The sequence below is a fragment of the Mandrillus leucophaeus genome, unplaced genomic scaffold, assembly GCF_000951045.1.
Source record: "Mandrillus leucophaeus isolate KB7577 unplaced genomic scaffold, Mleu.le_1.0 Scaffold1481, whole genome shotgun sequence".
Classification (NCBI taxonomy): Eukaryota; Metazoa; Chordata; class Mammalia; order Primates; family Cercopithecidae; genus Mandrillus; species Mandrillus leucophaeus.
Genome location: NW_012101456.1, coordinates 57,887 through 73,372, shown reverse-complemented (window position 1 = coordinate 73,372; position 15,486 = coordinate 57,887). Strand labels below are relative to the sequence as shown.

The 15,486-nt window shown below is 41.4% G+C and overlaps 1 protein-coding gene across 1 annotated transcript in view; it reads left to right on the top strand.

Moving 5' to 3' along the window:
• The window catches only part of LOC105535611 (sodium/hydrogen exchanger 9), a gene marked incomplete at its 3' end in the record, with an annotated part of 317,019 nt that overhangs the window by 280,905 nt on the left and 20,628 nt on the right, over window positions 1-15,486 (top strand). The window contains exons 7-8 of the mRNA XM_011974743.1: window positions 6,676-6,814; window positions 11,179-11,284. Of these exons, the coding sequence (XP_011830133.1) occupies window positions 6,676-6,814; window positions 11,179-11,284 (245 nt within the window). The remainder of the gene's footprint in view (window positions 1-6,675; window positions 6,815-11,178; window positions 11,285-15,486) is intronic.

Below are 15,486 nucleotides of genomic sequence, written 5' to 3'. Positions count from 1 at the left end.
TTGAGTTCTGTCTGCCTTTTGTCCACAAGAAATTTCCTTGAGGGCAATTTGTGAGGGAGGTAGGTTTGCCCTAAGCAGTTGAAAGCTTGACTTTTCCCTTTAGCTTAGTGATTTTGGGATCCCAAGATTTATTTTCCTTTCACCTCCTGAGGGGTGACAGGCACTGAGCTGCCCAAGTGACTACTGATCCAACCCAAGGAAATGGGCTGGAAGTGTGTAGACCTGGAAGAGCCTGTGGCAGCTGTGAAAGGGTTCTCAGCAAAATGGAGGCACCACCGTGCCAACAGAGGTCTCTAAGAGAGGGACCAAGGAGCAGCAAGACTGAGACCAGGGGCCCTACACACTGAGAAGCAGTTACGCACATAAAGAGGAGAGCTGGGCTCCCCACCCCTCCTCCAGCCTTCTATCACCAGCAGGCGCTGGCACCAGCTGCAAGGAGGAGGAGCGTGCTGCCTTCCCTCCCTTCCAGTCATCCTGCTGCTGCTCTAGAATGTTCCGCAGGGACAACAGGAATCCACTTTTGAAGATGTAGGTTTTAAGTTGGGCTGCACTAAGTTTTAATAACTGAAAGGAACTCAATAATGGGATTTGACCAAGACATCATTAATGGAACTACTTACCCAGCACAAAGCGGGACTTGACATAGTACAGCTGGAAGCAGTGATTGGAAAAAAAAAAAGTAAGCCATTTCATATTTATGTATGTCCCAACTAATCAAGAACTTTTCAATGAACTGGTGCCAATAATTTTTTTTGTTGGGGATTAAAGATTTGGCAGAGAAAATGGAAGGTTCTTTTGTATATCTTTGGCTATAGTAATCATTTTCTCATGTTTTTCCATAATGACTAAATTAACAGAAATCCTGCAAGAGATACAATATGTTCACTTAATATATTCTTTTCATAAGCTTTTAAGTGACATTGATTTCATGTTAACAAAGGCTGGACTGAGGCTGGAGAAGCAGGCTGTTCTGATCGGCACGGGCACCCAGGAGAGTGAGTGGGCTGTGGGATTTGGGAGGACTGGTCAGGAAGAGCATCCTGTGGAACCAGGGCCGCCAGGAGCTTGAGGTCGCTGGGTAGTTTCTGTGGGTAACTGTGTGGCAAAGTATCTCAGCAGTCCCAGTGAAGAATAACAGTGGAAGATGGTGTTGGAAACTGGGAGACCCTGAGGAAGAGTGTCATGATCAGGATGAGAGATGACTCTATAGGGCCACAGCGGAAGGGCGGCCAGAGCCACAGAGGGGAGGGCGTTGTGGTGGTGCCATCTATATAATATTTTTCATACCTATTATTTTATGTTCACTATCAGCAGCATTTCACTCACAACATCTCTTCTTCCTCCTCTTTTTCTTCCTTCTTCTCCCCCTCCTCCTTCTTCTTCATTACTAGCATTTATTGAACACTTTACTATGAGTCACCCACCATTCTGCACAAAACAATTCATATGATCAGATGATCCCTGCCAGCTGAAGATGGTAGGCCAGGGACAGTCAGAGTGTGAGAGACAGGTGGTAAAATCTTAGTTCTGTTTGGATAGAGGTTTTGATTGAACATCTATTTGAAATGCTTCTTTTAGAACTAAATGAAGCACTCAAAGAGAGAGAGGTGATTTATTTAAGAAACGCTTATCTAGTTCTTACTAGGTGAGATGCACCATTTCAAATGCTTTATAAACATTAATCCATTTAATTCTCATAGAAACCCAGTGTAGTAGGTACTATTATTGTATCATGATTTTATAGAAACTGAGATAAAGGTGGTTTCAGTAACTTGCTCAAGGTCACATAGGCAGTAAGTGGCAGTAAGCTGAGACTTACACCCAGAACTCAGATTCAGATTCTATGCTCTTAACACTACCTAAGCTGTGAGATTCATTCCTTCCAGGAGCATGATATAGAAGAAAAGATGTGCTGTAGAGAAACACTGAAGTCTGAATAATGTCTGTGAATGAGAAATGATACAATAAGCAAAATGATCCTTATTCATGTTGCTTTTATCAAAGAGTTTAGGATACTTCATACATTTCAAAATTTTTGAATAAAAGATGCTGTACACATTTATTTTTGAGTATAGGTCCAATACACTGCCATCAAACTAATTTTGCTGGATAATCTATTGCTGAACAGAATGAATCAATATCCTGGACTTATTTCCAATTTATTTATTTTTAAATTTTTATGTATATGTATTTTTATTTATTTATTTTGAGATAAGGTCTTGCTCTGTCACCCAGGCTAGAGTGCAGTGGCCCAATCACAGTTCACTACAGCCTCAACCTTCCCTGCTCAAGCAACCCTTCAAACTCAGCCTCCTGAGCAGCTGGGACCACGGGCACACACCATCACACCCAGCTAATTTTTGTACTTTTTTTAGAGATGGGGTTTTGCCATGTTGCCTGGGCTGGTCTCACACTCCAGCGCTCAAGCAATCCAAATCCACCCACCTCAGCCTCCCACAATGCTGAGATTACAGGCGTGAGCCACCTCACCCAGCCTGGTTTCTGCTTCTTTTGCCTCATTTCTTACTAGAAGCCAGGGGATTTTGCTTGTAGAACATCCTCCCCTAAACTTGAAAAGATGCAACTCAAGCTGAGTCTCCTGGCCTATTCTTGTCCCTGGAGCAGACCCCTGCCCACACAGCTGAGGGCACTCCTTCCCTCGTTGATCCCCTGAGCCAAGAGTTTCATGAAATACATGAGAACATTTTAGCCCCACTCCTGTGGCCATTTCTCTGGGATACCTGCCTGGTACTTTCCTTCATGGACACCCTGTTGTTCTTATGCAAAAATGACTAGTTCAGCCCCAGCAACCTCAGAGCTTGGTGTGCCCTGAGGGCAGTCACACCCCATTTGCCCATAGTTGTAACTGACCACTCTGTTGTTATTGTGAGACTTGTGGAAGTTCTTGGCAGAATGATGATGATGATGGTGAGGATAAATAACATTCACTGAGTATTTATTTTAAGTGTACATATAAGTACTCAAGGAATGACTATAATTCACAAGATATATCTAAGAGTTCTAAATGTATCTCGTATCCTCACAACATTTCTAGGGGATAAATACTATTATTATCTCCATTCTACAGATGAAGTAACTGATTCAGAACATGAAGTAACTTGCCCAAGGCCATATAGCCAATAAGTATCAGTTCTTGGGCTCAAATTAAGAGGCACAGGTGTCAGTTTCAAGATTAGACTGATACCCATAAAAGTACCCACAATGTGACTGTGCATAGTCAATGCTTGCTAAAAAATCTTGTGGGCGATGATTTGCTTCAAGAGATAATGAGTTTTTGCAAGCCTTCTTCCTTTCTCCTTTCCAGTTGTCCTGCACCTTCATTCCATCAGCCTTTATATACCCTGCCATGTGCCCAACAACAGGCTGTGTCCTGGGCATCCAAAGAGAAGCAAGACCAAGTCCAGTCTCAGCAAAGCCAGGCAGGAAAGCAGGATTTCCTGAGAAGTTCTGTGTCTCACCTGCTAGTGGGCCAGGAGAGAGGGTGCTGTTTCCCTAGTCAACATACTCTGCTCTTAGGCTTGTGTACAGGAAGGTGCTGCCCATGTTCCATCCCCGGCATGAAAATAAATGTTCTAGTACCTGAACTCCTGTTGTCCTTATAGTTAGCATCACACTGTCACTCAACTATCCTGATGTGGGTTTATGTTTCCCCACAAAATGATCACCTTTTTAAAGGGAGAAACAAGAAATCTACATTGTGAATTTAGTAGCTGTGTGATCTTCGTTTCTCTGATTTTTAGTTTATGTCTTTTATGCAAAGAAAGAGAAAGGAAGGCAAGACAAAAGGAGGGAAAGAAGGAAGGGAGGGAGGGAAGGAAGGAAGGGAGGGAGGGAAGGAAAGAAGGAAGGAAGGAAGGAAGGAAGGAAGGAAGGAAGGAAGGAAGGAAGGAAGGAAGGAAGGGAAATGGATAAGGAGAGAGAACAAAACATGCCTTGCTTACTTCACAGAGCTATTATAGGATCAAATAAAGCTATACTGTAGGCACAAGAGGACTAAATATTATCTAAATGTGAGGGCTTTAGTATATTCTCACCATGGAATTTAAGGTTCTGAGTAATGCTGCCTCACCCATCTTTACCCCACCACACGTGCCCACATAGGTGCAGCCATGTCTTGCAATTGCCCTGAACTCACCTGCCTCCTTGCCTTTCTTAACACTCTTTCCACTGCCTGGAATACTCTCTCCCCATCTCTGTCTGCTGACGTGCTACCTTGCTCCAGTGCCACCTCTTTTATTCTAAAAGAGTACCCCTTTTCTCTTTTGTACCGTTAGATGTTGGGTATTTCTCACAAAATCACACTTAACACTGGGACTAGAGCTATTTGTCATCTATATCTCAGGCTTCCCTGCCGAGGTATGCTGTGCATATATCAGGTGTTCAATAAGATGTTTATTGGATCAAATTCTGCTTACCTTCTCTCTGCTCTTCCCTGCCTGCCTCCCACTTCCTGTATCTACTTAATACATCACATGACACATGGCGGGCACCTTGTGCATATGTCTGGGGAGCTTTAGGGTCAGCATATTCAATGGACAATCTCCATAGGTCAAGGAGAGTTAAGCCTTTGCCTTCAGTTAAGTCAAACATCACAGGGAGGGTATAAAGTTTGGTGAACAAAGTGATCATACCCTGTTGAGTGGGAAGGAAGAGAAGAACATTTCCCAAAGTGCAGACTGCAGATCAGTAGGCATACCCAGATGATTTTAGGTGACATACAGGTGAACTTTCTTTTTCTAAATTACCTACTTTTACGTATAATAAAAAGAAATATAATTAGCACGTCGAACTTATGATTTCATAGATATTCTTTAATAAAAGCTCCTGAATTTGAATAAAAATGATTTAAAGAGAAACATACATAAATAATGGTATGGGGTATGACCAAATGATGTGTTGAGGGTGCTCCGAATTCCAGAAGCACCGGGCTAGGGAAACACTTCTGCAAGTTATGGAGGTGGAGAGAAGGATAAAGCCGTGCTTGTTCTATGGGTCAGATCTACTAGTGGCAACCGCAGGTTAATAGAATTACTTCCAAAGCTGTGCTACTGTGCAAAAACGTTTGTTTGAAGGGCAGACTGCAAATGGAATGCTTTCTCATCACTATTGTTTCTTCATTGGAAGGAAGAAATATGTTGGAGAATGTCGATTCAAACACATCAAGCATCACAGCTTTGGACACCAGGTTTCCTAACAGCCAGTGGAGTTTTATACCTTTTCCCAGGACTCGCAGATACAAAGGACCCAGATGTGGGTTTACTTTTCCTTTTTTCCTGCAAAGCACAACACTTTACAAAAAAGAAAAACACTTCAAAGGCAGTCCTTTTCTCGCATGCATTTCAAGGCTTCATTCAAGATCCACATTCATCTTCCTTATCCAATTACAGGATCAAAGCAGAAGTGTTTGGCCTACTTTGGGGGTTTAAAGACATCCAGGGAAAAACTAAGACCATTTAAAACTACCTTTTTTGATGCCACGCATCTTCCTGTAGAAGAATTGGAGTTGGTTCCCCTTGCTCTCTCTTAAGTCATCTCTGGGTACAAAAAGTCAGGTCAGGAAGCTAACATGCTCTAATCATCGGCAACATGAAAGATTCAGTTACATCTCTGTAAAATCCAATCTAATCTCAGTCAGTGTGTCTAGCGTACTTTTCCTCTCCACACTGCTGCTTTTGGAGTTTCTTCCAAAACCCACTGCTAAACTCTTGATTTTTCCTGATTAGTTTTTTAAAATTCTGCATTAAAATAAAAACTGCAAAAAAAAAAAAAATCTGAAATGTCATTTCATTAGTCTCCCTAAAGCTAGTGGATCTAGCACATATGTTCATTTTAATGCTCAATATGGAGTTCATATTTCCTAAAATAGGACATGCCTTATCTTTCATATTCACACTCTGGGATCTGAGGTCCTGGTTTAAAAAAAAATAGCATATATGATGTCCTCAATAATATTTAAGTGAACAGACTGGCTATTGGTGGATTGATTTTTCTCTATGGAAATAAATCTGTTGGCAGCCACCAGAATTGGGGTATAAAAGATGACCTCGGGCAGCTGCTGCCATTTGTTTTGGTGGGAAAATGAGGGTTTTGTCTCTCCCCGGGGGTTAATACCGTGATGTTCTGAACACCATCAATGCTCCGTTTCTGAAGGGTTACACTGGAGAGGAGGAATGCTTTGTGGTTTATGACAAGATCACGGCAGAATATTTTGTGCACGCAGTGATTTGTGTCACCCATTTGTGCACAGGCCATAAAAGTGCACTTTTTATCAGGAACATTTGTGAATATATAACAGCACTGAAGACATATGGCCACTAAATAATTCACAGTTATCTATCTTCTCAGCAGATTCCTTATACACCTACCATGTTTTAATGCCTAGTTTGCTCAGAAACAATATTCTTTATGACCCTTCCAATATAAAAATGTTTACTGACTGGCAGCAATATATGGATCCCATGGGATGGAGCTATGAGGAAGTAGAAAGATTTCTGCATTCTCCAACTCTCTCCTTCTGTATCTGTTTTTCCCTAACTCTTCCAACCAGCATCCAGCATTACAGGAGAAGATACCTCTCCCCAAAGTGGGTGCAAAATCCTATCTGGGCTGTGAAATGAAAGTCACTAACTAACCTCCACCCTCTTCTCTTTTCAGTTCTATATCCATTTACAGTCCCAAGGAGAATCCAAATGCATTTGATGCCGCAGCATTCTTCCAGTCTGTGGGGAATTTCCTGGGGATCTTCGCTGGCTCATTTGCAATGGGGTCTGCGTATGCCATCATCACAGCACTGATATCCTTTGTCTGTATGTGGAAAGCTGAGACTGTCAAGAACAGTCAATATCCGTGGAATGCTTCTGATGATGGACAACCTCCAGGTCCATAAAAGGCTAGATAGTCTGGTCCAAGTTTCATACGGCACCACTGGTGCCATCTTGGTTCTGAGTCATCCCTGGAGGCAAAGGTTGGTACCAGTGGCAAATGGGCCCAAGCTCGCTTCTTGCCCAAGGTCAGTTCTAATGCTATTGACACTATCTGATCCTAGGACATCAACAACCTTAAATAAATACCACCTAGGAAAACTAGTTAACAGGAGGCATCAGGATTGGCCTTACTAGGGTCAAGAATAAGACAATTGACTAAGGGTAATAAATTGGGTATGATCTGCCTCTTCTTCAGGCTTATTCAATCACTAGCTTATAGGGTAGCTCAAGCCAGAGGTCACTGTGGGTCTCAACAAGCATCCACAGCTACTTTATAGAAAGGAACCTGCAAGCAATGCTGAAATATGTGTGCCATACCTGAGCAATCATGTCATTTGATTCCTTTTTGTTGTTAGGAAGTTGGGATGATAGGTAGAGTTTCTAGAGAATCTGAGCCAAAGAAAGAAGCTGGTCTGGTGGGCTGCTCACTTAGAACACTCAGACAGGGCAAAAGTAAGTCGGGGTAGAGGAGGAAGGGCAGGAGGCCAATGTCAACTATAAGGGTTAGGTGGAGCCACAGAAGAGAGGTAGAACAGAAGATCAAGGACCAAAGACCTCAGGGGAAGGAGAAGGAAGAAGTGTGCCAGAGGGGTGAAGGCCCCAGGCAAAGAGAAGGCAAAATATTGGGGGCCTTTTTCTATGGGATCTCGCCCAGACATTGGCTGCTAAAAAACTTGGTTCTACTGGGGGTATCTAAGAAGAGTCAGGAAATGCGTAAAACAAGGACCCTGGCCTCAGTGAGTAACAGGCTTGGAAAGATGAGCTCCACATTAAGACTGGGATAGAAAGTGAGTGCCAGAGCCACATCGAAGTTATCACACTGTAAACACTCAAACTGGGACGAGGCCATTGTGTCTGAAATAGTATAATACCCTTGGCCAGCCTTATGATTCTGGAAAATAATTTGAAAAGCAGTATTTATAAGCAGAATGGGTTCTGGGCACGCCCTGTAAGATAGAATAGGGGCAAAGGCTGAGCAGTCGGTGACACAGGAGGCAAAGGCTCACTAAGTCTATTCACTAAGGTATAGCAGTGGGACAAATGTGGCATCTGGAAGGCATGCCTGGGGCGACCACAGGGCTCCAGCTGGTGAGAAATGGAGGATGAGGGTACTTGGGTGGGATGGAGTCAGCTTGTGGAGTATCTTGAAGTGGTATTTCAAAGAGTCTGAGCCTCTTTCTGTAGTCCACAATTAGCTGCCAGAGGTTTCTGCTCAGGAGAGTGACACACTGACAGTCCTGTTTTTAAAATGTAGATGAGGAACTGGCACAAAGGATGAATCAGAGGAAGGAGATGAGAATCAAGGGAAACTGTGATGACGAACTGTGGGGGAAGCATCAGGAAGGGGACTGATGTTTAGAAGGAAAAATCTCTAAGACTTAGTGATTGGTTGGTTATTGGAGACAAACGAAAGGAGACAGTCAAAGGCTACTCCAAAGTTTCATCCTGAGAACCTTGTAAAATGGCATCTCCATTGATAGAAATAAAGTCAGTCAGAAGAGAGAGTGCTGGTTTCCGACAAGAAAAAATGACCTACCCAGTACTTATGCTGTGACAGGCCAACTACGATGTGTTTTCCATGTGGTGTCTCATCTAACCTTCACAATGATCCTATCACCAGATGCTATTTTTATTGGTTGTGAAGCTTAGAAAGGGTAAACTGTTGCCCAAGGTCAGGCAGCCAGCCAGTAAACCCAGAGAGTGAGAATCAAGAGGACGACCATGCTCTGGTCACTGCTCCCTATTGCCTCTTCATTCTTTGTTGGAACTGTGTGGAGGCCAGGCGTTGTTTAGAGTACAGTAATAGCAACAAGGATAGGAACATTCTGTGAGTGTCTAACATGTGCCAGAGCCTTTCTATGCATCTCCTCATTTGAATCAACCCTGTAAAACAAGTTATTATCCTCCTCACCTTACACCTGAGGAAACTGAGGCTCAAGGAGGATACGTAGCTCACTCTGGATCACATGTAAGTAATAGTGAGCACGTTTATTGAAAACGTTACTATATGCTAGCCATTGCCCTAAGTGTTTTGCATGGATTATCAGATAAGTTTTACAAGAACCCTGGAAGGTAGATACTGTTACTATCCCAATTTTACAGCTAAGGAAACAGACAAAGTTAAACAACTTGGCTAAGGCCAAACAACTAGAACATTTCAGGGCCAGGATTCAAACCCAGACTTTTGGGCTCTGGAGGCTACACTAAGTGGAGAAACTAAAATCGGAATTCTTCTCTGCCTGACATGAGGAGAAGGTGCAACACGTGTGAACAGGTTGATAAGGGAAGAAGAAAAATTCCTGGAGATTGGAAGTCTGGCATAAGATTGGATCAGATCTGAAAGAAAGGGTGTAGAAACAGAAGAAATGGGGGCTCAGTAACAGTGGTGATATCAATTGTGCAGTATTTGGTGGTCTTTAACAGGCTCTACAAACACAGGTTGTGAAGGAGGTAGATGCTTACTGTTGTCCTCCTCACCTTCCTAACTGCATACCTATTTCATTCTGAGGCAGTCTCCTCAGGTTGTAGGCCCCTGAGCTCTGCAACTAGGGACTGACCCAGACCTGATCTACTTTCTGGAGGAGATAGAAAGAAAAGAATGTTAGATAGCCGATTGCTATTTTGTTACTCACCTGCCCTGAACATTCTCTTTAAAACAAACTAGAAGAGTGAATTCAGAAGAACAAACCTCACTAGAAACAAAGACTTCCCTCTAAGTAACAAAAGGGAATATTGTAAAAGGATCTCAGGGCAGCCTGATCTTTACAGCAGATAAAGAATTGCTTCCAGGTCCTTACTGATGCTATTTCCCAAAAAGATGTTTTACCAAAAAAAAAAAAAAAAAATTAGACCACAGTAGACAAGTTCATATCACTTGTTGCATGCCAGGCACTGTTCTGAGTACTTAACATATGTTAACTAGTTTATAGACCTCTGAGGTAGGTTGCATTATTATTCCTGTTTTCAGACAGGAAAACTGAGGCACACAGTGATCAAGAGATGTGTCCAAGGGAATACTGTGAATTTTAATCCAGGTAGAGTTGACTTCCAAACGCTACACTCCCATCCATGATATTATTTTGCCTTTGTGCTTTCTAAAACTTTACAAAACATGTTTAACATACTTCATCACATTTTACTTACCTCATGTAGGATCATTTTACTTACCTCATGTAGGTATTATTCTCATTGTCAGTTTACGTAGAATAGAAATGAGGCTCAGAGAGGTTAATATACTGCTGAGAAATCACACAGCCAGTCACTGGCAGAGTCAAGAATCAGAATAAAATGTTGTGTTCCAGAGGTCACACTTTTACTTCCCTGCTCCCCTGCTAAACACCTCTTAATGTGAAATTTTCTTTAGATTTTGTTCTAACAGTATAAAAATGCAACACGATCACATCTCCTTATTTGTCAGGGCATTTTGTGCCTAATATTGACACAATTGCAATGTAACCCTTTCCCATCGATCACATACTCCTAATCATCTCCCCATGACCCCTTCTCTGCCCAACTTGGATCCTACTATCCCTTTGTTCCATTTGCAATTTATAGACCATTGACCAAGTGTCATCCTTGTCAAAATGAACCATTGCCTGCCAAAGGCATCTTGTCTGACCTGGAAATAATGTACCTTCTCTTTATCGTACTTATACTAAGAAAGCATGGGCAGCTTCCCTGTCACTGAATGTAACTTCTCCTTCTGATCCTACTTCCATCCCCAGGCGAGAAGATTCTACCAAGCGGTCTGCCCGCAGACTGCACTCCCCAGGGAGCAGCGCTCCTTGGTCCTGACATACTTGCAGCATCTCATCTCCCCACATTCTCCTTGGCTTTGTTTTTCCATGCCTGCTACACCTCTCCTGAGGGGGTGCATCCCAAGGAACGAGGCTAAGCCCACAGTGGGCTGAACTGATAGTCTTAGGAAGACACCTTTTTAATCTGAACACAGGTTTGAATTTTTACAGGCAAGTTCAGCCCCCGGTGAAGCATGGAACTCATGCTGGCCTTCAAAGCGGGTCCCAGTAAGAATTACAGCCTTCCAGTCAGGTCTGAACATCAGTTCTTTTACTTTGCTCTGGAACTATCATCACCAGATCAGTTTTGATTCTCAGTCAAGAAGGAGATGTAGCTGTAAAAGCTGCTGTTGTTTCCCTTAACTTGTCTTCCTCACTTGACCAAATTTACCAAGCTGTGCGAGTTCCCGATGCTGGAAACCGGCCTGTTTTTCCTGCTTTCTTGGAGTGCCTTCCTGTCTGCCGAGGCTGCCGGCCTAACAGGTCAGTGCTTCATGCTGCACAGCCAACTGGGTGTGTGAATATGTGTGTGGCTCCGGTGTGTGCCCCTCCCTGACCTGGCAGGAGGTGAAATGAAGTCTCTCTTAAACAGTGTATGTGGATGGTTTGGGTGAGAATCAGCCTCTCTTGGGTACCCTGGAGAGAAAAAATAATAGTAATTCATCCATTTTGTACCGAGTAGCTTTCTTCCCCATTCTGTATTCTATTCTCCGAAATGCTTTCCTCTTTTCTCCTGGCTGGACAGGAGGCGTGTTGAAGAGACTGATTTATAGTGTGATGGATGACTTTTCAAATGGAAGTCTTCATTCAGAGTGTGAAAGGATACCCACAACTGTTTTGTAGAGAAGAGTGGTGGTTTTTGGTGGCTCTTAACAGCAGGTTTCAATGTAAACTGGCTCTCCAGAGTATGCACATCTCCATACACATCGGTGTTTGAGATCTGCACATATGTTCCACGGCACGTACGAAAACAAATAGCAACTGTGGTGGCTGTACAGTTTAATGTCTCTTAGCACAGAAAGTCTGCAGAGAGAGTCCTCCGATGTGGAACAGTTGATAGAGAGGGGGCAGTTCATTAGACCCAAGGGCTGCAGATCCCAGGATCTGGATTAAGCAATTAGATTGCCTGTCTGCAACCGTGAGGATTTGTGCTTGGGTAACTGCAACGACTGGGTGCTTTTCCATGCAGAAGAATCTCCGTGGCTTCCAGCAAAATGTTAATGCTGTTTCTCTCCTGGAGCCACATTCCCTGCTTCTCCCAGGTTTCAATCGTGGATCCCTTTCTGCTCATTACATCTCAACTGGCATTTGAGTGGTGAGAATCTTTCCTAACTGGTAGCAAGGTGTACCTCCCTGGGTGTTTGCATTTTAATAGGTGATACTTTAAGTCTAAATAATAATAAAAGTTGACATATATTGAGGGTGTACCATGAGCCAGATGCTGGCTAGCTGTCTTTCGTGGGTGATTTCATTAATCTATAGAAAGATTCAAAAGTAAAAGACTATTCCCAGTTTACTCAGCCAACCTTAAGTGATGGAGCTGGGATTTAAAAGTAGGAAATTCAATTTTAGATCCTGGGTTCTGGGGGACTACGCATTTCTGCCTCAAATGAAACTCCATCTGTGGAATATCAAGCAGACCTCTAACGGTAGGTAGGAGGGAAGTAGTTGGAGCCCCAGGCAACTGCCTGGTTCAGTTGCTCCTTGGCTGGTCTTGGCTCTCCTGTGAATGCCATGGCAAATCTTTTTAGTAATGATAACCTATTGCTTTAATCAACTGGCCCAACTTACTGCAGAGCCACACAGTCCAAGCTATTCCCATTGGCTTCAAGGGTGTCTGTTGCCAATACAGAAAGCCACCCACCAGTTCTTATGACACTATAATCAAGACTACATTACTGGATTCCACCCTACCAGGCCAGTGTATCTAAATTATTTCAATACAAAGTATGTTATTTTAGTGCATTGCTACCTTATTAAGGAGGTAGCTGGAAAGCTTATGCATTTCAGAAAAAAAAATAGCATGTGCCTTCAGTGAAATAATGTAGGCAGATCATTTACATCACAGTCGTTCAAAAAACATTAGTTCCCTTTCTTCCACATTCTGTATTCTATTCAAGTTTAACTTATAAAATGATCTAAGTAATATTAATAATAAGAAAAAATATTTGACCTTCTAGAAATGTAAGGAAGTATCTTAACTCACCTAATATTTTTTAATCTACTGTTGAATATTATAATAAACACACACACACACACACCCCATTGCTTTAGAATTGTCAATTTGTGTAAAAATTGTCTATTTGCTTGTCTATTTCAGCAAGATCTTGTTCTATCAACTACATTAAAGTCTAAGATCCATGGGAAACTGTATAAATTGCTAGTTTGCTTGATCCTTGCTCTTTCACACCCTTTCAACCTGATATCCTTACTGAGCTACCACACAGACCACCTTCTAAGGAGCCAGCATCATGGGATGGGTGAATATGAGTGTGAACCTCAGTAACAGAAAGACCCAAGTGTCCATGGCTGCACCCAGGGGCAGACTCACTCCAGAGTAGTCCACTAGATTTAGGCAATGTGCCTAACAGACATTTGCTACAAACCAAATTCTAGGTGTGAGCATTTTCCATTGCCAAAGACCAAGACTGCTTAGTCCAAATTACTTACGTGTTTGTTTGTTGTTTATTATTTAATCCTTGCCTATTTCCAAATTGGATTTGTGACAACTCATAACATAAGCCATGCACATCACAGGACCATTTAGTTGAGGGTAAACACTCAAGTGCTCTGGGACAGAATTTTTCTGCAAAATTAGGCAGCTGTTCATTGCTGTGGTTTGGCAATAAATATAGCTCTGAGCTTTCTGGCAGTCAAAGCCAAAAGGGAAACATGATGAGTTATATAGGAATAATACAGCATTATATTTTTTTAAAAAGTCATGCTTATTAAAGTGGGCAAACTTTATTTTTCACACTAAAATTTTAGGGGAATTTATCACATGCATCTGTATATAAGGGGCTTTGAACACCAGAAGAGACAGTGTATTTAACAATAATTTTAGGGAAGATGGAGGTTCATTCTTCATATGGTCATTTCTCATATAAACTTTCAAGAAAACCTGAGGGTGTGGCATCAAATTATAATTCTCGAATTATTTCCATGTAGTAATAAAATCATTTTAGTTCTAATGCACAGGTAAACTAATATGACACAAAACTAAAATCTAGAAAATTTTTAAAAATGATTTCTGAATGAATAGACAACAATGAATATAGTAAACTAAAATGGAAAGAGCTATTAAATAGTTTATGAGTAACTACAGAGGTAACGAGCAATCCTGGGGCCTTGTATGGGTTCACTAAAAACACTTAATGTAGCTCCTAGAGATGGTATTAACATGCAATGATTTCTCAGCAGAACTCCCCAGGCCCTGATCTTTCAAGGACACCTGCCTAGTGAGCAGAGCTCTCGGCCACCTACCCATACTTCACTCTTTTATTGGTTTCAGAAATTAGGATTTCACATACAATTCTATCTGAAAAAAAAATGTTCTGCTACTTTAAAGAAAGCACATCTGTTTTTAAATATATTTTATTTTTTTCTTACCCCAAGGTAATCCATATTCATGGTAGAAAATTTAGAAAATGCAGATTTACAGAAGGAAATAAATTTAGAATCACTTATATTCTTACTGAATATTAACAGCAATTGTTAATATTTGGCTGTGTCAAGCTAACTATATATATATATATATATTTTTATGCGCACATATATACTTTTATATGTGTCTCTCTATATATTCTTGTGTATATATATATATATATATATTTCTTAAGTCACTCACTTTTTTCATTCAACAATTTATAATGAAAAAAAATGCCATGAATGGAGCATTAAAAAATTTATAGTTAATGTTTTTCAAGACATTAAATACTCCATCATATGAACTTGCCATAATTTATTGTAAGAACCTTTTGATTATTTACAGGTTTTAATATTCTTCTTATTACTGCAATGATAATCCTTATAGCTAGAGATATAAATTTTTATTTATATAATCACCTAAAAATAAAATGTCTGTCTGGTTTAATAAAAAGACTAAAATTTAAATTTTTGGAGAAATTTATCCAAATTGTCTTTTAGAAAATTTGTATCCCCTTGCATTCCCACCAGCAATCTGAAAGCAAACTCATTCACTCACATCTTCACCACCCTATATCTTATTTTTTTTATTATTATACTTTAAGTTCTAGGGTACATGTGCACAATGCGCAGGTTTGTTACATATGTATACATGTGCCATGTTGGTGTGCTGCACCCATTAACTCGTCATTTACATTAGGTATATCTCCTAATGCTATCCCTCCCCTCTACCACCTCCCCACAATAGGACCCAGTGTGTGATGCTCCCCTTCCTGTGTCCAGGTGATCTCATTGTTCAATTCCCACCTATGAGTGAGAACATGTGGTATTTGGTTTTCTGTTCTTGCTATAGTTTGCTGAGAATGATGGTTTCCAGCTGCAACCATGTCCCTACAAAGGACATGAAGTCATCCTTTTTTATGGCTGCATAGTATTCCGTGGTGTCTATGTGCCACATTTTCTTAATCCAGTCTGCCACTGTGGACATTTGGGTTGATTCCAAGTCTTTGCTATTGTGAATAGTGCTGCAATAAACATAC